General features: G+C 45.9%; 1 protein-coding gene across 1 annotated transcript in view; it reads right to left on the reverse strand.

Annotated features, from left to right (window-relative positions):
* The window catches only part of FANCI (FA complementation group I), a 24,408-nt gene extending 3,105 nt beyond the window's left edge, over positions 1–21,303 (reverse strand). The window contains exons 1-34 of the mRNA XM_064388499.1: positions 21,156–21,303; positions 21,006–21,078; positions 20,383–20,513; positions 19,821–19,977; positions 19,684–19,741; positions 19,208–19,249; positions 18,831–18,954; positions 17,835–17,920; positions 17,526–17,658; positions 17,211–17,303; positions 16,579–16,715; positions 15,618–15,798; positions 14,944–15,031; positions 13,663–13,793; positions 12,940–13,010; positions 11,928–12,042; positions 11,418–11,540; positions 10,280–10,348; positions 9,128–9,229; positions 8,125–8,307; positions 7,909–8,030; positions 7,369–7,533; positions 6,939–7,118; positions 5,509–5,672; positions 5,009–5,085; positions 4,454–4,570; positions 3,712–3,763; positions 3,034–3,161; positions 2,842–2,910; positions 2,629–2,716; positions 2,139–2,323; positions 1,454–1,510; positions 1,311–1,370; positions 507–593 (exon numbers count right to left, since the gene is read on the reverse strand). Of these exons, the coding sequence (XP_064244569.1) occupies positions 507–593; positions 1,311–1,370; positions 1,454–1,510; positions 2,139–2,323; positions 2,629–2,716; positions 2,842–2,910; positions 3,034–3,161; positions 3,712–3,763; positions 4,454–4,570; positions 5,009–5,085; positions 5,509–5,672; positions 6,939–7,118; positions 7,369–7,533; positions 7,909–8,030; positions 8,125–8,307; positions 9,128–9,229; positions 10,280–10,348; positions 11,418–11,540; positions 11,928–12,042; positions 12,940–13,010; positions 13,663–13,793; positions 14,944–15,031; positions 15,618–15,798; positions 16,579–16,715; positions 17,211–17,303; positions 17,526–17,658; positions 17,835–17,920; positions 18,831–18,954; positions 19,208–19,249; positions 19,684–19,741; positions 19,821–19,977; positions 20,383–20,513; positions 21,006–21,078; positions 21,156–21,239 (3,732 nt within the window). The 5' untranslated portion in view covers positions 21,240–21,303. The remainder of the gene's footprint in view (positions 1–506; positions 594–1,310; positions 1,371–1,453; positions 1,511–2,138; positions 2,324–2,628; positions 2,717–2,841; positions 2,911–3,033; positions 3,162–3,711; positions 3,764–4,453; positions 4,571–5,008; positions 5,086–5,508; positions 5,673–6,938; positions 7,119–7,368; positions 7,534–7,908; positions 8,031–8,124; positions 8,308–9,127; positions 9,230–10,279; positions 10,349–11,417; positions 11,541–11,927; positions 12,043–12,939; positions 13,011–13,662; positions 13,794–14,943; positions 15,032–15,617; positions 15,799–16,578; positions 16,716–17,210; positions 17,304–17,525; positions 17,659–17,834; positions 17,921–18,830; positions 18,955–19,207; positions 19,250–19,683; positions 19,742–19,820; positions 19,978–20,382; positions 20,514–21,005; positions 21,079–21,155) is intronic.
* Positions 21,304–21,315: the final 12 nt, after the last annotated feature.

Here is a 21,315-nt window from a genome sequence, read left to right on the forward strand (position 1 = left end):
CATCAAGGACCAGGAATCTGCCAGCCTGTTCACTTGCTCCCAAACAAATAATCCAGTCATTTTCAACTGCTTTACTTTGGTGGAATCCTTGCCTTCCTTCATCTTTAAATGTACTGATAAAATTAAGAAACGCTTAAAGAGGATGCAACATCAGTTCCAACAAATTAGCCCATATCTCTAATTTCACAGCTTACCCCAAATACCAGGTGAAAATACCAGACAAGGCAGATTATCCAGATTGACCTTTGTTTCATGTCCATGAGATTTTAAGCTGCATTTAGTGAATATAGGTTTTTTGTTGTGTTTTCTTTTTTTGGTTGTGTTTTGTTTGGTTTTGCTTTTTTAGACTTTTCTCTGAAATTACAGTATATTAAATTTCATTTTTACTTAAAGGCCCAAATGACAAATTGTCTGGTGATCTGTAAGAAGCCACCAGGTACCACAAACCTTGAGGTACATGATCCTGCAACTACAGCCCATGTTCTCATGGAGTGAGTCAGTCTTACCATTACTGTGGAGACTGCTGCAGCTTCGTCCTCTTTCTTCTTCTTTTTCTTCTCTTCTACAAAGCTTAAGCTCTCACTGTGGATGTTCTGAAGGAGAATGCCAAAAGATGTGTCATTAGAGGGTAAGCAGGGAAGAAAGGCCAGCCAAGAAAGGCCAGAGAAGTCCTTGCTCTAGCCAGCTAACAGCATTACCAGCTAGATAACAGAAAGGTAGCAATATAAGGGTAGAAATAGGTGTGATCTCAAAAAAAAAAAAACAAAACCAAAAAACCCAAGAAAGAAACTAATTTCGTAATTTATACATTCAGAAATATGCATGTCTGAGAAATCTCCAGCAGTGATAGCTCTGCACACCACGACACCTTCCCCAATATGTTGTAAGATTCCTGTGGTCCCCACACAAGTACCCAGCTCCTCTCCAGGCAGATAAATCCCAGCCCCAGCACCGCAGTCTTTGGCACCCACATTACTCCACACTGTGATGACTGCAGTGTTGTTGACCTTTATTTGCCATTGTGGTTAACAGCAGTATTAATCTCATCCTAAAACCCCCACATGAACAGAGGGGAAAAAAACCCAGCTAAAACCCAGCTCCTTCCCTGCTCAAGCAGAAATCAGCATGTTCAGTCCCAATGGTGCTAAAATGTCTTATGCTATATTTGACAAAGTAAAGCTTGAACTGTGAGAAACTCAGGTCATGTCAAGAAGATTAATAATCCCCAAGGGTGCCTGTGTACTGATGCTGATACACCACTCAGCATCAGATAGACTGGCTGTGATTCTGCCAGTTAATTTAGGCCATACCTGCACGTAAGTAATGAATGAGTAACACTGTGGGGTCAGATGGGAGCCTGAGAGCTTCACCTGGAAAGGAGCAGACAGAGAGGCTGGTGTTACTCCTAACTCAAAGCAATGAGCCATTTCTCCAGAAATTTGCTCACACTCACCAGCTTTTCCAGCCTTCCTGGGATGGTATTTGAGCTGCTGCGGCAAGCCTGGATATACTGCAAGGAAAACAGGAGTTTCTTCTAGGTGTGCTGCTCCCATCCTGTGTCCAGCTGGAGCTCAAAGCAGCTCACACAATGGCACAGTGGGGAGGGCAGGATTTGCACACATATCATCCCCAGTGGCTTGTTATATCCCAAATGCCATGTCTGCATTCCAGAGCTGTGAGGAGAGCTCTGGGGCAGTCACCACCTTGTTCAAAGGAGCTCCACAGGCCTGTGGAGCTTCATGGCCCAGTTCCCCCAGGTCCTGCTTCAGGGAATGGGAATGAGTGGCAAGGGCAGGGCTGGTGAGCACTGTGAGAACACTGTGAGTGCCCTCCAATGTGCACACACTTGTGTAGAGGAACACACAGCACACACTGGAAACAGCAACTCCAAGCCATGCAAAGCCAAATTCAGCTGGAGAGAAGCTTTCCTTTTATCTCCACTGGTACAACTATCACTGCTCAGAAAACTCACAAAATTGAGGGCATGAAAGCCAGCAGAACAAGGGCTCAACTCCTTCAAAAGATCAACAGCCCAGTCCTGAGCGTAGCTGCTGCCAGGGGTCACTGTGAGCTTGCTGCAGCAGATGGGGAGAAGGTTTTTAGCTCAGAGGCAGCCACTGTCAGCAGAGCACACTCACGTGTTTGATGAGGGAGGTGAGAATTGTGTATGTCTTGCTGAGGCTTCTCAGCAGTGTGTCCACACAGCTCCCTGCTGGGAGTGCAGTCTGCACCAGCTCATGATAGACTGTCACAAGAGTTCCCAGCTGCAGAATTACACCTTTCTCCAAAGCCTGAGTTTGGTTTGATGCCTGAGAGAGGTCTTCTAGAAGAAAGAGATTAATATCTGGTGAATATATATACAATGAATCCAGTTGTGCAGGTGGGAGGCACAAAAGACCATCCTTGTGTCTGATGCATAAAGCCCCAGTGGGGTAAGGGGAAAATAATGACTGGAGAGATTTTATGACAACACCCTTATCTTACTTTGTTCATGTGGAACCAGCTCAAGGGAGAGTTTAACCTGACCTCAGATGATGCTGTCTCAAAATCATCAAATATCTTTTTGCTCTCTGTCTTTACCTGTTTTTGACAAAGCTGTAACAGTAAGAACTGGACCACTTTCATTACCTGATGTGTCTGACCCCAGACTGCTGAGTTTCCTGATAAGCCAATCCAACTCTTCAAGGACCTTCTCCACCTGACCCAGAACCAGCAGCTGAGACAGAAACCAATAACAAAACAGGGTTTTGGAGGAGTTTGGCACAACGGGAACCTGCAAGCTGCTCCAAGCACAGTAGCCCTGGACACTGCAGGTGTCACACACACGCTGCTCTGACTCACACAGACAGTGGGGGCTGCAGTCTTGGCATTCACCACGGCAAAATGGCACCGACCCTCCACTTCTATGTCCTGGGCAGAGGAGAGAAAAATAATTCTGGTAAGACTTGAACTGCTGTCACATAGTTTGCACTAGAGATGCACTCAATTCTGACAGCACTATGAGAGGAAGAGCTCAGCTGCTCTGCACCATACCTGATCTATATCTCCCAGGCAGGCGTGGATGTCTTGTGCGAGCTCCCGCAGGAGACCAACAGGGCTCTTGTAGAGAACGTGGACACTGAAGAGCAGAGACAGCAAACCCTTGCAGCAAGAAATATCCTCTGTGGGGAAGAGAAAGTGACACAGTGCCAGGTGCAGAGCTTGCCTAGCTACTTAGGAATATCAGACATCCAGTGAGCTGAAGTCTCAGATTCAGTATGGATTCAGCAGTGGGTAAAAACCCTATCAAAATACTCCAGCTACAAAAGCAGGGTTTAAAACATCAGGCATCCCTTGTAATAGTGCAAGGGGAGCTATGGCCCATGGAGCTGTTGGGTCATAGGAAAATGGTGACAAAAAGCACCGAGGAAGTGCAATACAAACCCTGGCAAGAGTACTGTCTTTCCAGAGTATAAATCCTGATTTGAGCCTATATAACAAGGGAGAAAAGTCAAGTATGTGAGTGGCTTCTTTTCCTTCAGAAATGCTAATAGTTTTAGGGATGGAGCTCCCTCTCTAATACTGTACTTATATCATAATGTTATGGCAATCTGCCACAGAATGGGACCTGAATGTATCTCGACAAAGAGGTAAAACCAGGACAGACCTTGTAAGGGTCTAATGTCAGACCTGACACATCACATCTAAACATGCTCCTCAAAGCTTACTTACCAAGAGCATTTTCTTTGCAAACTTTGACTGTCCAAGTCAGGAACTGAAGGAACTATTTAAGAGGAAAAAAGGTACCATGACTTTGAAACAGAATTCAAACCACAAAACTACTACTAGTAATACAAATCCAAGACAATGAATCATAGCAGAGGAAGAGGAGTAGGGAACCCAGCTGTGCTCTGTCAAGCTCCACAAGGGACACTTAGACTACTAACAAGTAAAAAACTGAGACCCAGGACCCAGGGTAATGGCTATACATCCCCTTGGACAGAGTAACAGCTCCATTTAATTTAAGGTAAATGATGACTCCAGACTTCTGGCACAGTTAGTGCAGTTCCTAGCTTGTAAAATTGGGGCACTTTAGAAAATGACTCCTTGCATGGAAGGGATTAGGCACTCAGCCAGTTTGGACTGGACACAAGTCTGCTGGCCTTTTTTGCCTCTACTCCCAGCTGGAGGCCACACCATAACTAGGCTATGTTAGGACTCCTTGCTCAGGCAAACAAATCATTCAGGTGCCCAAAGGCAGGAGTGGGACAGCAAGACAACTTTCTCTGAAGTGTCCTTGCAGGTGTGTGACAGGAGAGCCCTTCACAGTGCAACAGAACAGTTCCTTTGACCTGGTCTGTGGGAGGAGGCAGGACAAACATGCCAGAGCCCACAGATGCCAACCCCATCTGACAATCTCCTTCCCACAGCCATGGCTATGACACCCAGCCACCAGGTGAAGGCTGAGGAGTACCTGCTGTGAGCCTGGGTCCAGGAGCTTGGACAATGTGGAGAGAACAGTGATAAGTGACTGCATTTCCTTGGCATTGAAGTCATCTTCAGCACTGCTGAGCTGGTTCACCAGGGACCTCTGGTGAGGGGAAGGAAAACACTCCCTGAGTGTGAATATGTGTTGCATAAGCAAATAACCAGAAGCTGCAAGCAGATAAAGGGATCAGCAGCAAGGAGAATGACAAAGAGTACAAAAACAGGACTCTTCTCAAGAACAAGTGCTGATTTTTGATAGGAGTGCTTACATACATCCTGCATATGGTCAGTGTGACTTTTAGAGTACTCAGGTAAGTTTATGCTGCACTGAAGAACCCAGAGTTCTGTAAACACACATGCACATCCACCCACCCCAAAGAAGCTTTCCTCAGGGATCAGAAACTTTTCTGAACTGCTAGTGAATCAGTGCCACAGTTGCTATCACATACTCAACCCCGTGGTCAAGCAACGGAGAGCTAGCAGTGTTTGCTGCCAGAATCCCAAATGCTTTGGAACACTTGCAGCACACAGTGGTACTCACCTGAAACTGTCGGATCTGGAAGGCAGCTTTCTCTGTGACATTAATATCCGCTTCTTCTGCGTCACCATCAGTAATATCTGGCAGAGACAGAAAGGTGCAGAAAAAAAGCTAAATGCCAAGAGCAGAATACAGGATTTATTTCCAAAAGTGGGAAAGACTGCTCACAGCTAGAGGAGGAATACAGACTGCAGAACCACGGTGAGCCGAAAAACATGTTAAAGGCAAACTTCAAATAGATGAATGCTGTGTCAGACCCCAGCTATCCTCTGCTGACAGGCTGAGAGCTCTATAAAGAGCTCTATAAAGGCAGGTAAAATATATCTCTAGAACCTGTCTCTGGTGTGAAAATCTATGCTACTAAGCCCACCTTGTTGCTGAGAAACAAGATCCAGACCCATCTCTCCCTAGTTATGGATAAAGGGTGCTGGGTCCCTACCTGCCCACACATGGGCTGGAACCTGGAGGGTAGAAACCAGGGCAGAATGGTACCATGTGCCTACCCAGGGCTTGCAGAAACTGGGGGATCTTGGCAGGGTACAGCTGCTGCACCGTGTTGAAGATCCGCAGCAAACCTTCCAAGCACAGAAGTGAAATGCTTTTGCCTTTCTTCTTCCCTGATTCTTCAACAACGGTGGGAATGGAAGTGTACCTCCAAAGCAGAACCCTGTGGGATGGGAGATGAGATTAACTCCAGTAAAGCAGGCTGCACAGGGCAAGAACTAGATCCACTCTTAGGATCCCATTTTTAATATAACTAAACTGAAAGGTCTTTTACCTATAGAAAATGGTGGGGAACAGATATTTTTTAAGAAGATTTTATTTCAAAGTCAGCAAAACAGCTACTGCATTCTTCCTGCACAGCTAAATAATTTAATTCTTTCCAGGTGCCAAGGGACCTTCCAATCCCATTTCAAGTCCATCTTTTTACACTCATTTCTTCCACCCTGTTTTTCCCTCTTTCTCAGGCTACCCTGACCACTGGTGTCAAATCTACCAGTGACAGAAAGAGCTTTACTTGTGGCAGTTTGATTCTGTGAAATGTCAGAATTCACTACAGGGCTCTCTATAAATAAAATCAGAAAGGTAAAGGCAGGCAAAACAAAGTAAAAAGCTGTGAGGAAAGCAAAATTGTTTGGACCAAAGAAGACTTTTCTGTTTGTAGGCAAACATTTTTTTCCTGCTTCCCTAACCCCACTTCTTCCCCTTTTTGTTCCCTCTCCTTTCTTCTCATTAGTTCTGTTGCCTGCACAGATGATCTTATTCTGTTTCAATGTCCAATCACGCAAAACATGTAGCTCACATGTAGTCCTAATGACTACAACAAAAATAGCCTCTATTATTTGGGGTGAGACACAAAACCGGCATTATGCATGGCAGGGGTAATTTGCATTTTGTGCTCTCTGCTGACTGGGCTCTGAAAAGACCCCATGCAGATATGACCTAGATTCCAAAAGACATTTACATGGTTCACATTCTTGGATTTCCAAAGGATTAGATGCATGAATGTCTTCAAGCATCTTGCAGAAGTCCTAAACAAATGATTTCTAAAGCTTGTGTCCCTCATACATCTGTTTTGTTCTGTAGCCCCAAGTGAATTTTAACTTTGCTGCATTCCAGAGGCCTCAAGAATCCAGCCTGTAATCATCTTACCTTCTCTGTGACAATGAGTGATGAACAAGAAGTCAGAAAGAAGCTGAAAATGTTTGATGGCATTTGGTTCTTCCAGGCCGAGTTATTAAAGCTGCATCACTCACTGTGGCACAGAAACTGTAGTGCCTCCACTTGATTTCTCAGGAGCACAGAAAGGCACTGCCCTCAGCCCAGCAGCAACAACAGTTTGAACAGTGCATTCTTCTTTCAAACCCCTACCTGAGAATCAAAAAATCCCCCAAATGCATTGCTGATGTCTCCACGTGCCACACGGACTCACTGCGTGATTTTGCAGAGGTTCTGGAACATCTTCTCGGGATTTTGTCCGTCTGGCCCGTCCGTCTGTCCCGTCTCCTCCAGCTGCTGCACCTTCTGCAGAGCGACGCTGACAGCGTAGCGCAGGAACTCCGTGCTGGAGCGCAGCACTGCCAGGCTCTCCTCGTGGCTCTGGGCATTGTCCCTGCAGGATCAGAACTGTCAGAGAACTGGGGACGCACAGAGGAAGCTCAGACATGGCCTATGAGATCCAAAATTTAATATGCATTTGCAAATAAAATCTCTGGTTGAACTGAGGGTGGAAAAGACCTGTTGTTTTGGTAGCTTGTAGTGAACACTCAGAATTAGAGCTGCACCAGCCTTTCCAAGCACACTAACACACGCTTTGAATTGATGTCTGGCTCTGCTCCACAGAGGATTGGACACCTTCTCACCTGAACAGAGCTGTGAGCAGAGTAGATACAAAACCCATGGACAGGAAGCTCCGTGCAGTTTTGTTGCTCAAGGCAGATTTGTTCTTTCCAGCTTTCTCCTTCAGGATTTCAGAGAGTTTGTTGTAACATGTAAACAGGCCTAGGACATCCTCAAATTTGTTCTTACTGCAATAAAATAGTAGAAAGCATTAATAGAGAAAATACATTCTTGCAGTTTCCCATTTGAAGCTTCAGCTGCCAAATTACACAATGATGCTGCCTAAATGATGAAACCTGTTACATCTCCCTGCCTCCCTAACAGTGTATACCTCATCCAATCCTCCTCAACCTGCTCTTCTACAAAATGTCAGATCCCATCTCCCACAACACATGACATTCCAAAGGAAAACACTCCCCAAGGCTCTGTGAGTGGCTGTGCAATGCTCAGATCACTGACTGTGTGTTGGCACTACCATCCTGTGCCTGCAATGAGGCTGTAATCCAAAGAGCTGGGCAAATAATAGCACAGTTAGTGCTAGAGGGTAAGATTTAATATTTTACCTGAAATTCCCAGTGTTGAAATTGTATTCAATCAGAACCTCACAAATTCCCATCACCTGAATGGCATAGATGTTGTTTTTCACACCGACACCAGAAGACAGTGAAAAATCTGCTGATTTATCCTGAGAGGTAAAGAAAACAAGTGAAAAATCTTTTCAAAAACTGACAAGAACTCGGCATCTTCTCCCACTGAGTCAAACTGAAAATCTGATTTACCAGTTCAAAGTCTTCCAACTCGCTCTTGATCATTCGTCGTGTGACAGATTCTAACATCTCTTCAAAGTTCTGCTCAAATCCCACACCCTCCTCCTCCTCCTCGTCATCTTCAGCTCCTTGGCACAGACGCACAGTGCTCCTGTACCAGGCAAGGCAGTGCTGGATGCAGCAGAGCAGGTGGGCCTGGAGGAAGCAGCCACACAGTCACACTCAGCCTCTGAGCTGGAGGTCACTGGCAGCAGTGGACATGGGCCAGACTGTTCTGGTGGGATGCAAAGAGCTGTGGCTGCCTTTGGAACTACCTTCAGTCCTGAGGATATGCCTCATTCCCAAACTGAGGGGATCAGAAATCTCACATAAAGCTACTCAGTTCCAGCTTCAGACACTGCTCTGTGCCTGAGCTTTTCTAGATGACTTAACTCTCACTGCTCCCTCCACCCAGCCACCTCAGGTACTGAAGGAGATGGAAAGGGAATTTCCAAAGGGAATCTCACTCTAGCTGAAGTGTCTGCACCCTTCCTGGGTGTGCTGCTGCACACAAGCTTCCTTAGGGGAAAACAAAATTATTAATTTGAATTTGTTCCCTTGGAATTCCAACAAATCATTGAGGTCTCATCTCCAGCAATTTCAAAGGAGCAAAACCAAAGGACAAATTCTTCCCCCTGCTACACACACACACACACACACACACACACAGAGCACAGCTATTTTATGTGGAATTAAGTTAAAGGAGGGGAAAAAAACCCATAGGGTGAACTCAATAGAGGATAACAGAAGAACACTATTCCTAGAGCATTTTTCACACAGGTCCCCACAACCACTATGCTTGGGGAGCTCAAATAAATAGCCTGAGGCAGGGGTGAGCTGCCCAGCTCGGTTGCTATTAAAAGAATTGCTCCAGGCTAGAAGAGGCTGAAGAAGCACATGGTATTCAGCTCATGTAGGACAACTAAAATGCTAGTAACAGATGAGTTTGCAGCTGTGGCCAACCAATAGCTCTTACCAGTGGTTCTTGCAGAAAGATTTGATCTCCCTGAGCCATAATACATCCCTCCAGTTTGAGTGGAGGCAGGAGGTCTGGCTGGGGCAGGTAATATTGCTTTATCTGTCACAGAAAACAAGAAACAAAAATAACCAGTTACTTGGTAACTGAGCCTCTTAGGATGTTTGAAAACAGCGTACAATCATCTTTGTACCCCATTCTAGAGAGCAAAACCTGGCACTGTGATAAGGGGACTGTACAAGTACATGAGGCACGTCATTTGCTCTACTGGTGATTAAAATCCCTTCTTGAGTTGCTCCTGTACCTCAGCCAGGACACGTCAGTGCCCTAAAACAAGATTAGCTGACCACTTGCTGTTGTGTTGCCTCAACAAGTCACATCACTTGTACCCCACCTGCAGTGTTACCCCTCCTTTAAACAGTGAGGATCAATAGCTGCTGCTGCTATAGAAAGTTATAGATACATAATGATGCTATAAAATTTTACACCTTTACACCAACTTACTATTAAGTGCCCTCTGTTACCCAAAAGCTGTCTTGGCTCTGTTCATGTTCCTTTCTCAGACCCTATACTGTCATGGGAAAGCTGGAATTAGTCAGCATGAACTCTTTGGATGATTAAAGGGAAGAAAATTACTTGTCTCAAAGAAAGCACAGCCTGTCCAATGGATTGAGGAAATGTGATTGTCTTGTTGCCATGAGCAACACTGCTGGGGGATGAGTTAATCCTCCCAGATCCCACATGGACTTGGGTATTCTCTCGATGGGAAGACAGCAACAATAATTACTGTGTCAGCACATATCCTTGGGGAACTATGGGAGGGTAACTGCTGTGCACTGCTAAGGAACAGGGAGAGCACAAAGAACTTCTCTGGGCTCACACTTTCCACAGCACCTAAGAACTGAAGGGCTGGAAAGAGCTCCAAGAGATCCTTCCTCTTCCACCCTGTGGCAGAAATGAACCCATCTCCAGACATTTACCCAGTCTGCTCTCTCAGCATAGCAGGGGTTTGAATGCCTGCTTAGGGAAATGTCACAGCACCCAAACATGTTTCCAGTGTGAGGGAAAATGATTTCCCCAATATTTAACCTGAATTGTTTGCCATACTGGTTGAAGTGCAGAATTCTGCAGCCCCATGGAGCAGGACTTTACCTGGGACAGCAGTGTTTCCATGATGGAGCTGGCCAGCTGGGAGTTCCTGCGAAGGACATCATAAAAACCCTGGAGACAGGAAGGAAGGACAAGTTGGCTGACACAGCAGAGAAAATGAACCACAGGCATAAGAAGTTGGCGTCATAAGATTGCAAAGACACTTTGGCACCACAAGGAACCATGAGGAAGTAACAATGTACTCAGTGTAAAACTCCGTACCTGGCAAAGCAAAGGCACCACAGAAAGAAGGTATGAATCAGAAAAAGTATGAATTTCCTCACAGGGGCCCTCTCACAAGCTGTATCTCCCTAGCAGCGGTGGCATCAAGCCCAGAGTGACTTTCACTGCTATTTAACACAAGCACAAATCCAACTTCAAACTGTGAAACCCTGCTTCAAAGGCAAAACAAGCCAGTGGGAAAACTGTAGGAGGCAACAGATCCTGCAGACTGAGAAAACTCAGAGGATGGATAAAGCAACACAAGTTTTCTAGCAACAGTGACGAATACACCCAGAACTTACAGCTCATCAAAGGTCAATCTAACCCAAGATAAGGAAACAAAACCTCTCTGACTGGTACAGGTTTGTTTTTTCTCAAGGTGGTACCCCATGGTTATAACACAATCTAAGATATGCACCCAAAAATGGCCCTTTATAACAGACCTATCACAACAGACCTAAGGACAGCCAAGTTTTACAGAAACTTGGAAAGGAAAATGAGAAAAGACAGAAAAGAAGTTTCTCCATACTCCCCAGACAGGGTTTTCTTTGGAGCCCATAATTAACTTTCAACAGCTCCACATCTACCCAATGCCTGTTATACCACTCTTCCTCACAGGGCATCAAATATCCTTCCCATTCCCTAGGCCCTACCACAGCAAGACAGACTTTGACACATTTTTGCTCTTAAACAACGCATGAGCTGAAGAAGATACATCAACGTGTCTTTGGGTGTATAAGGGTTAAAAAAAACAGCAACAGAAGGAGTGAAAACATGTTACACATGTCCCATGAAGAACAAAACTGAGCTGAAAGGCTGTTTTTCACAATAACATGACTGTTATTTACCTGAGGCTAGAGAAGAATCAGACCACAGAAGAGCTTGTGGCTGTTTAAGAGACAGAAGAAACCATGTTTACCTCATATAACATGAGCCGAACGTCTGCTTGCTGGCTCAAACACCGCCTCAGGCTGCCCAGGATTTCCAGGCAGAAGGCCTCATTAGCTGCAGAATTATAGCAGGCATGAACATCTGCCTGGACCTGAGAAGGAACATTAGTCAGTTATACTGGTTACAATATCACAACACAGGAGCAAGGTGGTAAGGGTCTGGCCCCTGAACAATCACTGAGGAAGTCCCGGTGCTGCCAGGATCCTCATCATTGTCATGGAGCAGTGGGAATGCTCCCCAGAGCACTGGTGCTGTGAGAGAGAATGGCTCTGAGAAGCAACATCTCTAGGCCAGCTTCTTTTTGCACATTGCACTTCCTAAAGCTCTCCTTACATGAAGGAAATCCTCGCTGGATTTTCAGCACTAATCCTTACTAAAGCTGTATTTCCATTCTGGGGGAACACTTCCCTTTTGAGTTGTTTCAAACAGTGCGCTTTAGACACCAGACTGTCTCACATGGCCACAGAACAGCACTCACCTGAGTGGCACCAATGGCCTGGCTGCACTGGGAAGAGGACAAGCTGCCCAGAACCTTAAAATTTCTTAACAGGAGCAAAAAGCCAGCGACTGCAGCTTTACGAGCATCGAGCTGCCTGGGAATTGGGACAGGAAAGAGGGTTACGTAAGGAAACGTGGAAGCAAGAAGCTCAGAAGCACATAAAATATCAACTCAGAAATGAAAAAAGGGCCACAAATACAGAGTGACTGGGCCCTGTACAACTGTATTTCCCAAAACAGCAGTACAGTCCCAAGCAGCCAAGAGCTGGGCAGTTTGCTGGAAACTCCCCTGCTCTACACTCTCACAATATTCCATCTCCTTTCTGTCCTACAATGCTTGCACTCAGAAAGAGCCCAGGCCAAGTCCCAAGTATTAAATATCCCTTGAAAGCTAGGAGAGTGTCACAGACCTCAGAATTGGAAAATTCCTAATAAAAACCTGGTGTTTTGCTTTACTCATAGAAACGACAAGTCTTTCCCAAGACCAAGTTCCTTGCTTTGAAAAATAAACTTAAATTTGGAATTCTATATTCATAATCAGGCAGCCACTGGCCAACAAAATCCAGTCTACAATCACAGCAGGATTTGCTGGTTTGCTCGAAGCATGACCAAGACAACACCTTGTAAGGGATCAGAAGGAATGTGGCAGCTCAGCATTCTGATCAGTGGTTCCTCCCAGACCCTCCCCAGATATATTCAGCTGTGCTAGACACATGTTGGAATTGGTTTTAATTTTGCCTATGTATTTGGAGTTTCCAACAGTTTTCTGAACTTGCAAAGCCCATTCATTCAGATGGGGTTGGGATTTGTGTCTCAGTTCAGTGGAGCTGTGACTGTACCACAATTCCAGGCTAAAGGGACAGGAGATGTCACTATCCAGTTATGGGAAGAACACTGTAAGAAGACATTTAGCCCAAAATAAAAAATACTTCTGCTCCAAAACCATAAATGAGTTGTAGAAATTTTTTCAAAGAATCCTCTCCCCACCTTACCTGGAAAAGATAGCTTTTTGGAGAACAAGTATCAGGGAGTCCCTCACTGACATGCTGACTTTTAGCAGAGGCTGGAAAGGAAAATAACCTTTGGAGAGAAAAGCACTAAGGCATGCCAAGCCCTTGGGGCATATGAGCTCATCTTCCTCAGGCCCATCTGGCCCTGCATTTCCAGTACTGTCATCAGTACAGTAGGAAGACCAAAACATTTTAAAATAGACAAGAAAACCCATAGAGCTGTGGCAGTGAGACACCTCAGAAGGTTAGTGAGGACACAGTGTAAGGGCTTAGGAAAATAACTGTTATCCCCAGGTTGGACAAAGCAGGTGAAAGCTAAAACACCAGGGCAGTATCTCAGCCCAGACAAAGAGGAATACTGACATGGAGCTTGGAAGGAGAAAAATCAACGTGACAGCTACAGCTGTTCAGCTAAACACTGTAGATTTAATTTTCTACAGGGTGCAGCATCTGGGGATCTTCCAGATGAAAGGTCAGCACAGAGCAGTTTTGGTCCTGTGCCACACCACACCATATGCTTTTTGCTAGAGGGCACATGCAAATCCATGCTTGAAGAACAGTTCCATGCTACACCAAACAACCCACAGCAGAGGATGAAGGCTTATTTCATGAGGAGGGTTATCAGATCATGCATATAATTGTGGCCCAGAGCTGTCACTGGAACTAAAGTAGCAAGGAGATCCATGGAGAAATGCAAAGCTTTACCTGTACTGCCCGGAGAAGCCCTAGCACTGTGTCAATGGGCAGAAAGGACAAATTGTCAAAGGTCTCTGTGACTTTGGAGGATGAAGTCTGAAGCACAAGAGGAGCAGACACAACAATATTGGACAGCAAGTCTGAAAAATAAAAGGACAAAAAGAACAGCTGATGCCAAGGGGCCAGAGAAGCCTCAGCAGAAGATGTCTGTAGAGCTAACAATTACAGACTAATCAAAGACCTTCCATGACACAGAGAGGTCATTGACAAACTGAGTCTGCTGCAGACACCAAGCACTAAAAATGCTTCCAGCCCAGCTGAAGGGCCTCACCCCACCAGAGGGCACTGAGATGCAAGGGAAGAGGCTGCAGCACTGACATCCCAGCAGCCCCAGTGGCTCCCAAGCCCAAGGACGAGGAGAAGGCAAGGCTGGGAACGTGGAACAGGCAACTGACTGATGATTCTGATTTTCTGTGCGTCAGCTGTTCCATGGCAACTGCCTGCAAACATATTTTTCACCTGTGATGAATACACGACAATCTGATGCAGCTGATACCTCAGTCAGAGGAGAAGGAACAACTGATTTTCCTGGCTTCAGGTCACTTCAGCAGGCACTTCAGAAACCAAATCCCCTCCTGGGCTGCATCAAAAGCAGCTTGGCCAGCAGGTTGAGGGAGGGAATTCTCCCCCTCTGCTCCACTTTGGAGAGAGCCCCCTTGGAGTACTGTGTCCAGCTCTGGGGCCCTCAGCACAAGCAGGACAGAGACCTTTGGAGCAGGTCCAGAGGGGCATAAAAATGCTCAGAGGGCTGGAGCACCTCTGCTATGGAGATGGCCTGACACAGTTGGGGCTGGTCAGCCTGGAGAAGCCAACTTTGGGGAGACCTTGTTGTAGCTTTTTGGTACTCTGGGGTTTATAACATGGGGACAGACTTTTTATCAGTAGTTGTTGTGATAAGAGTAGGGCTAATAGTTTTAAACTAAAATAAGGTAGATTCAAAGTGGATATAAAGAAGAAATTTTTTACAGTGAGGGTGGTGAAACGTTGGCACAGGTTGCCCAGAGAGGTGGTGGATGCCCCATCCCTGGAAACATTCAAGGTCAGGTTGGATGAGGCTCTGAGCAACCTGGTCTAGTGGAAGATCTCCATGCTCATTCCAAGGCAGTGGACTAGATGATCTTCAAAGGTCCCATCCAACCCAAACCAAATTCTGTGATTCTAAATGAGTTTTGAGGAGCTGTGTTGTGACTGTCCACAGAGCAGAGCACATTTCTCTCTCTTTTCTGTTACCTATGAAGTGGCTGACAGGAGATGCTGCTTTTGTGAGGACTCTGTTCAGGACCTGCTCAAGAATATCACTTCTGATGGGCTCATGAACCTGAATGAGGAAGAATAAATAAAAATCAAAACCTTTAAGATATTCCTGTACTTCACAGCACAGGCATTGTACAAAGCAAATCCAGATCTGACAGGTAAGCAAGGATGGTCACCAGAAGTCCCCTTTCAGCTAAATCCACACAGAGTGATTCAAATTTCATCCCAGCAAAATCAGAACCAGCCCATCAAGGCACACAGAGTACACTCAGAACATAATGGTTCCAATCATCTGTGGGATCAAAATTTACCAGTTTGGTGAAGTTGAATGGGTTTCAATCCCACCTTGTCAGATTTTATTTGTACCTCTGAATTTCTCTACCTCTGCAGTTTCTTGGAAACTGTAATACAGTTTATAATAATAGGGATTACACAAGTATCATGACAGCTGTAACAGATTAAAATTAGATCTTCATGAGGATGGCCTCTTCCAGCTGGAAAGGGTCAAATAGGAGACAAAATCAAGTATTGTTTGCTAAACACTCACAATGGATATAGCAGGCAAGGTTTTGACACCGTTTACCAGGATAGAATAAGAACAGAATTGTTCTCCCCCCACCAAAAAAAAACTTCTCCAAAACCTACATTACCTTAAACGTTTCCAGCAGGATACTTGCTCCCAGTCTGCAAGCCTGCTGGGCTGGCATTTTTGAAAGGCCATAACTGTTATCAGCAGCTTTTCCTCCAAAGGGCTTTTTTGGTTCATAGGATTCCATTAGGCTGAAGCCAAGATCCACCAGGCCCTGAGTAACATGGTCCCAACCAAATGCACTGGGGAAAACATTAAATATATGAGGAAAGAAACAACTTAGTCATAGGAAAGTTTGGATTAGAGCTGAGGTAAAATCTTCTGCAGTCATTGCAGGGTCCAAAGCAGCAGTGAGAGACACTTGATGACAGCAGGGAAGATGACAGCCCTCACAAACTGTGACTGTCCTTAGGCTGAGGGACAGGTGCTCAGCACATCTCTGCAGTCCCAGTTCTCCATCAGAATTCCCTTCCAGCCCAAAGGTTTCCTCACCATTGGGAATGACATTCCCTCAGGTCTGACCTGAGCATAACAGCAGGCTACAGCTGGGATGCACAGGTACCCTGCTGATGGCAAGATCTTCAGGTTGGAGAAAAAGAGAAGAGGAATGCCTCCCATCAAACTAAAGGACAGCTGGTGACAGACCAGAGCTATCCCACAGGATGTTTAAAGGACTAACCAGTGAACCAGATTAAACAGTGAACCTACTCCTCATCCCTTGATCAGAACACAAACTACAGCCAGCAGCATGACTCACATTGCAGATTAGGCCCTGATCAGTTTAGTCCTTTGTACCACCAGAGCCTGAGATTTGAGGTAGAAGGAGCAGATTTATACAGCCACGTTGTTGTTTTTTTTTAATTCGCTAATATAAAACTAGGATAAAACCTTTGGATTTTGACACTGATCCCTGCCAGCACATGGTCAGAAGTATTTAGCATCCCAGAGTGTTTTAACAAAGCTGAAACTCTCCCCATTTCTAAAGCCCATTGAATGTTCTGCAACACGTGGCTGCAACTCACCTATTTTTCACCACTTCCAGAATGACAGCAGTTATATCATATTGTTGAGGAAACAAATCCTGCAGAAACTTGGAGGCCTGGAGGAACTGCAGGTCCTTGCAGCTTCTTGTGATTGATGTTTTCAAGAAATCAAATATCTGGAACATAAAATCATTACGTGTGAGGAAATGATCTTTGAAATGGGACCTGTATAATCTTGGGTATGTTCCAGTAGGAGCACCAGCCAGACACAAGTTCCACTTCAGCCTGCCAAAAATCTTAACTCACTTCTTTGTCAGGACAAATACACCAGTCTCATTAAGTGCCTCAAGGAGGGTGACTTGCTGCCAGATGCTCTTCATGTGGCCACCACAGAGCCAAAACATTAGAAAAATAGACTGCTTTTCTTCTCATCCTACAATACCAACCCACAGGAATCACTGCTCTGGAAAATTGTGATATTGCTCTGGGGTCTTTTACAGTGTTCAGTAAAGTACAGCATACCAATGATCTAACTGCCTACCCACGAGCATCCTGAAACCATTTTAAGCCTAATTCTGATGGGACTCTGACCTAACCCTGCTTCCTTTCCTTTACAGGGAGTGCAGAGTGCATCCCCATGGAAGCTTTCAGCAAGCTTATCAAGCACATACCTGCTCTTGCAGTCTGTGTTTTACAGCAACTGACAGCAGAAGAGCCACGCTGAAGGGACACAGGGCTCTACCAGGGTCCTTCTGTTGCTCAGTCTACGAAACAGCAAGGAGCAGTGAGAAAACTTGTTATCTTTACTGAAACACCCTGGAAATTCAGGCAGCCATCAGGCACACGTCTCTTCAAACATAGCACACACTTAAGAGAACATGACTGCAATCATAAAAATCATTAAATCCCTTGGCCAGATAATAAATTAAGTTTTTAAACTTTACTTCAGCATTTCAAGAACAGTGGCTGCTCCATCTCTGCCATACCTTCAGATGTCTAATGAGCTCCTCGCCCAGGTCCTGGTCCAGGTTGATGACAGACACAATGTGGAGGATAACGGTGCCTTCCACGTGGCGGAGCTGGTCCAGGGGCATTGTGGCCACCTCAAGGTCCACTGACCTGTAAGTTTTACCAGGAAATAACAAGCCATCCCAAGCCAGAAATCATTCCTTATGGATCAAGAAGGATGTTCTTGTACAAGGTTTAGCTGTTCAAATTCAAGGAGCCCTGGGCAGGAGCACTGTGACTATAAATACCCAGGTGGTAAAGAGAGGGGTGAGAGAGCAAGAACTTACTCTGGAACCCTCTGTTCTTCCTTCTGTCTCTTATCCAGCTGATTGAAAAAACTGATGATTCCTTCCAGAACAGTCTTCTTACTGCCCTGCAAGGCAGGACATTATATTAAGCCATTGCAGGCCTGCAGTGTCCCAAAGAACAATACTCAATTCCCACACCTATCACAAATCTCAGGGTATCCTTCATTTCCCTCCATAAATTGCTGAGGCAGGTGAGCACTCCTCTATGGCCCATTTCCAGATTTCCAGTTTTCATATTTCTTTTGACTGCACTTATTTCTTTTGACTGCATTATAGAATAACTGGAAGAAACTCAAGCTCTCAAGTGTTCTGATTGTCTTTTTTTTTTTTTTTGAAGTTGTTATTAATTAGAAAGGATCCTTTATGTTTTAATCAATTGGGAAGGCTTTCAAATTTCTAACCTTAAATCTAACAATACATTTTGGCCAGTGGACCCAAACGACCCTCTATAACACACATATAATTTGTCTTTGGATCATTTTGGCATTGACTTGGTCACAAATGAAGCAAGGAAAAGAGCCAGATCACCCTGTCAAAGGGCAGAGCCGTTCCTGGCAGTCTCTGCTCTGGAGAAGAGCACAGGAGATGACACATCCCCAGTACGAGTCAGACTACAGCCCCAGTAGACAATCACAGTGCATGAGCTATTATTGTAGCATGCAGATCACAGAGAGTGAGCAAAACCACACTGAAAAAAAACCCAATCCTCTCTGCTGTCTGCTAGGTCTGTGCTCATCCCTTATTTCCCAAACGTTTGCTTCTCTTCCCACAAGGAAAACCAAGTTCCCATCTTTCTCTGAGCAATCAGCTTGTTCAGGCTAGAGGGAGTTAGAGAAAGTGATGTTCTGTTGTGTCCCTACAGCGTGGTTTGGGAGCAATCAGAATCCCTGCCAAAATCCAGACTACAGATCACTCTGGACATTTTCTTTCTGTTGGACTAAACCTGGGGGAACTCCAGCTCCCACGAGCTTTTACCTTTGCAGAAAGCAGCAGCAGCTGATAGACCAGAGGGGGGATTTCCTGCAGGTCTAATTTGGAGAACATCCTAAGGACCTTTTCCACCACAAACTGCAGCTCCTCTCCTGATAGTGGAATATCCCTGTCGAAACAAAGATTTTTTTTTTTCATAAATTTATTTGCCACAGCTCACTCACACATGGAAATAAAAACAACAACACCATGGCCAGATGTGTTTTGCATCCAAATCTGGAGTGGATGCTCATTGACCAACCACCCATGGTGCTTTGCCTGGTACGGTCACACCTCCTATTTGTACTTACCCCAAACTGCTTATGAAATAGGACACAGACAGAACCATGGCACAAGTGAATGTTGAAGAGAAAAAGAATTACCTGAACATGTTGGCAAGATGTATTACACACCGAGGATCCCACCTGGTAAAACAAAGATATGTTGGAAGATTGAGAGCAAGCTGGATTATCATTGAGCTCTTCCCTCCTACACAATTATTCAATGTCACCATTTCCCTGTCACATTCTGATACTAAAATTAGAAGCCAGATTTCCACCAGAAACCATCACCACCAATCTAACCACCCACATTTCCATACTTCTGAAGTGCCCAGCCCCTTTAATAATAGATGCCAGAAAATGAATAAAAACAAGCACTTCCTGAGACCAGTTCATGCAACAGTCTCACAAGATCTGGGAACAGGCTGCTCCCTTGCTTTCCCAGCTGGAGAAGACACTGCCACAGGGGGCACAGATTCAAGGATGACAGGACACACAGCCCACAGTGATGCCTTTTTCCAAGCACAATGTCAAACACAATGTTTTGCCACTAACCAAGACCTGCCAGACATACATACTTGCTGGAGCAGAGGGTATTTATCAGCTGTTTCTTAAACTCTTCCCCATTCAGTTCACCTGAAAAAGCAAAAGTCTTAGGAGCTGATTCCAGAGGAAGGGAGGACAAGCTGCAGAGAAGGAGCTGATAGGGGGTTACCTTTCCCATAAGCCAGGTTTTCCTTTGAACTGGCCAGGGCCGTGAGAACAGTGGAAAACAGCTCCAAGGATTTCCCATTGGTCAGGCTGCCCCCTTTAATGACATCCACAAACAGGCTGGCAAGCTCTGCCAAGGCGTGGCCTGGCAGCTGGCGGGCCTGGGAGAACATACAACAGGAGAGAGCCTGAGGCAGTGCACAGAATTCCACGTGCACATCCAAACTGTCACCAAAACCCGGCAGAAGACAGAATTTCTTACAGGGAAACCCTCCCTTAAAGGAACAATTCAGCCCTGAGATCTCTGTTTTGCACTGCTCTTTACAGAACAAAGCAATAAATCAAGATTATGTGATTATAGGTTTAGAGTTTTGAGCCTAAGATTAAATATCTAAAGATAATCAAGTTCACACACAGAGCCAATTCCAATACCAGCTAATTTAGTCTAGGAAAGATCCATGGAAAGGATACAACTAATTTTCCTCAGTGGCTTAGTGAAGTATCTCAATTTACATGTGAAATTATACTGAGCAGAGCCCAGGAAAGCCAGCCCAAAGGAGCTTTACCTCCAGCATCAGCAGTCCTATGATTTCAGACACCTTGCCCAGATGCAGGTCCCCTGACTCCACTAGTGGGACGCAGTGCTTGTACACCTGGAGTCTCCTGAGAACACCGCTTCTCTGGGAGCAGGGGGAGCCTTGCAGCAAGCAAACAGGGCGACAAAAGTGGGGAGAAAAGTTATGCAAGCAACATGTTGCTAAACAACAGGAAATCAGCAGGGACAAACTGTCACCTGGCTGCAACTTCCTATTTTACCTATCTGACAAAATAAATAAAAAACCCCAGAGAACAGGAAATGAGATACTTGGATAAAACAGTCGGGCACCCTGTTAGCACATCCTGTGGTTCACTCAGCCTGCAGCCAGAGACGAGGAAGTGTCACAGCTGGGAGAAGAACCAGCTTGGCAATGGGCTCTCACCTGGCCAGCTCAGCGCTGCTGCAAGCCACTAAGGGCTCTCAAGGGCAAATCGCACTTACCACGGGCTGCTCCCAACCCTAGTCCAGTTTGCCATCTCCCCGCAGGTACTTAGGCTGTCGTGTTTCCATGTGGCAGCCCCGACGAGCAGTTTCTGGCCACAGGTGACACTTCCCCGTGGGCCCCCCGAGCGCAGCCAACACATCACCCACCTTTGAAAATGCCCCTCAGCAGAGCCGCCGTCTCCCTGCCCTTCAGGGCCTGCCTGGTCACCATGTCGCCCAGCTGCAAGAGAAGGGCAGGCATTGCCATCTGGCAGCATTTGGCATCGCCGCCCCCGCCCGGCCCCGCTCCCCGCGCACCTCGCCCTCCGTCAGGCTCTGCAGGGCCTCCTGCAGCCGCTCGGGGCCCTGCTCGGCCGCCAGCGACAGGATGCGCTGTGCCATGGGGCCGGGGAGCGCCCGGCAGCGCCGGGCCGCGGCTCCGAGCCCCGAAATTCCCGCCCGGAAGTGCCCGCGCGTC

The sequence above is a fragment of the Passer domesticus genome, chromosome 14 (assembly GCF_036417665.1).
Source record: "Passer domesticus isolate bPasDom1 chromosome 14, bPasDom1.hap1, whole genome shotgun sequence".
Taxonomy (NCBI): domain Eukaryota; kingdom Metazoa; phylum Chordata; class Aves; order Passeriformes; family Passeridae; genus Passer; species Passer domesticus.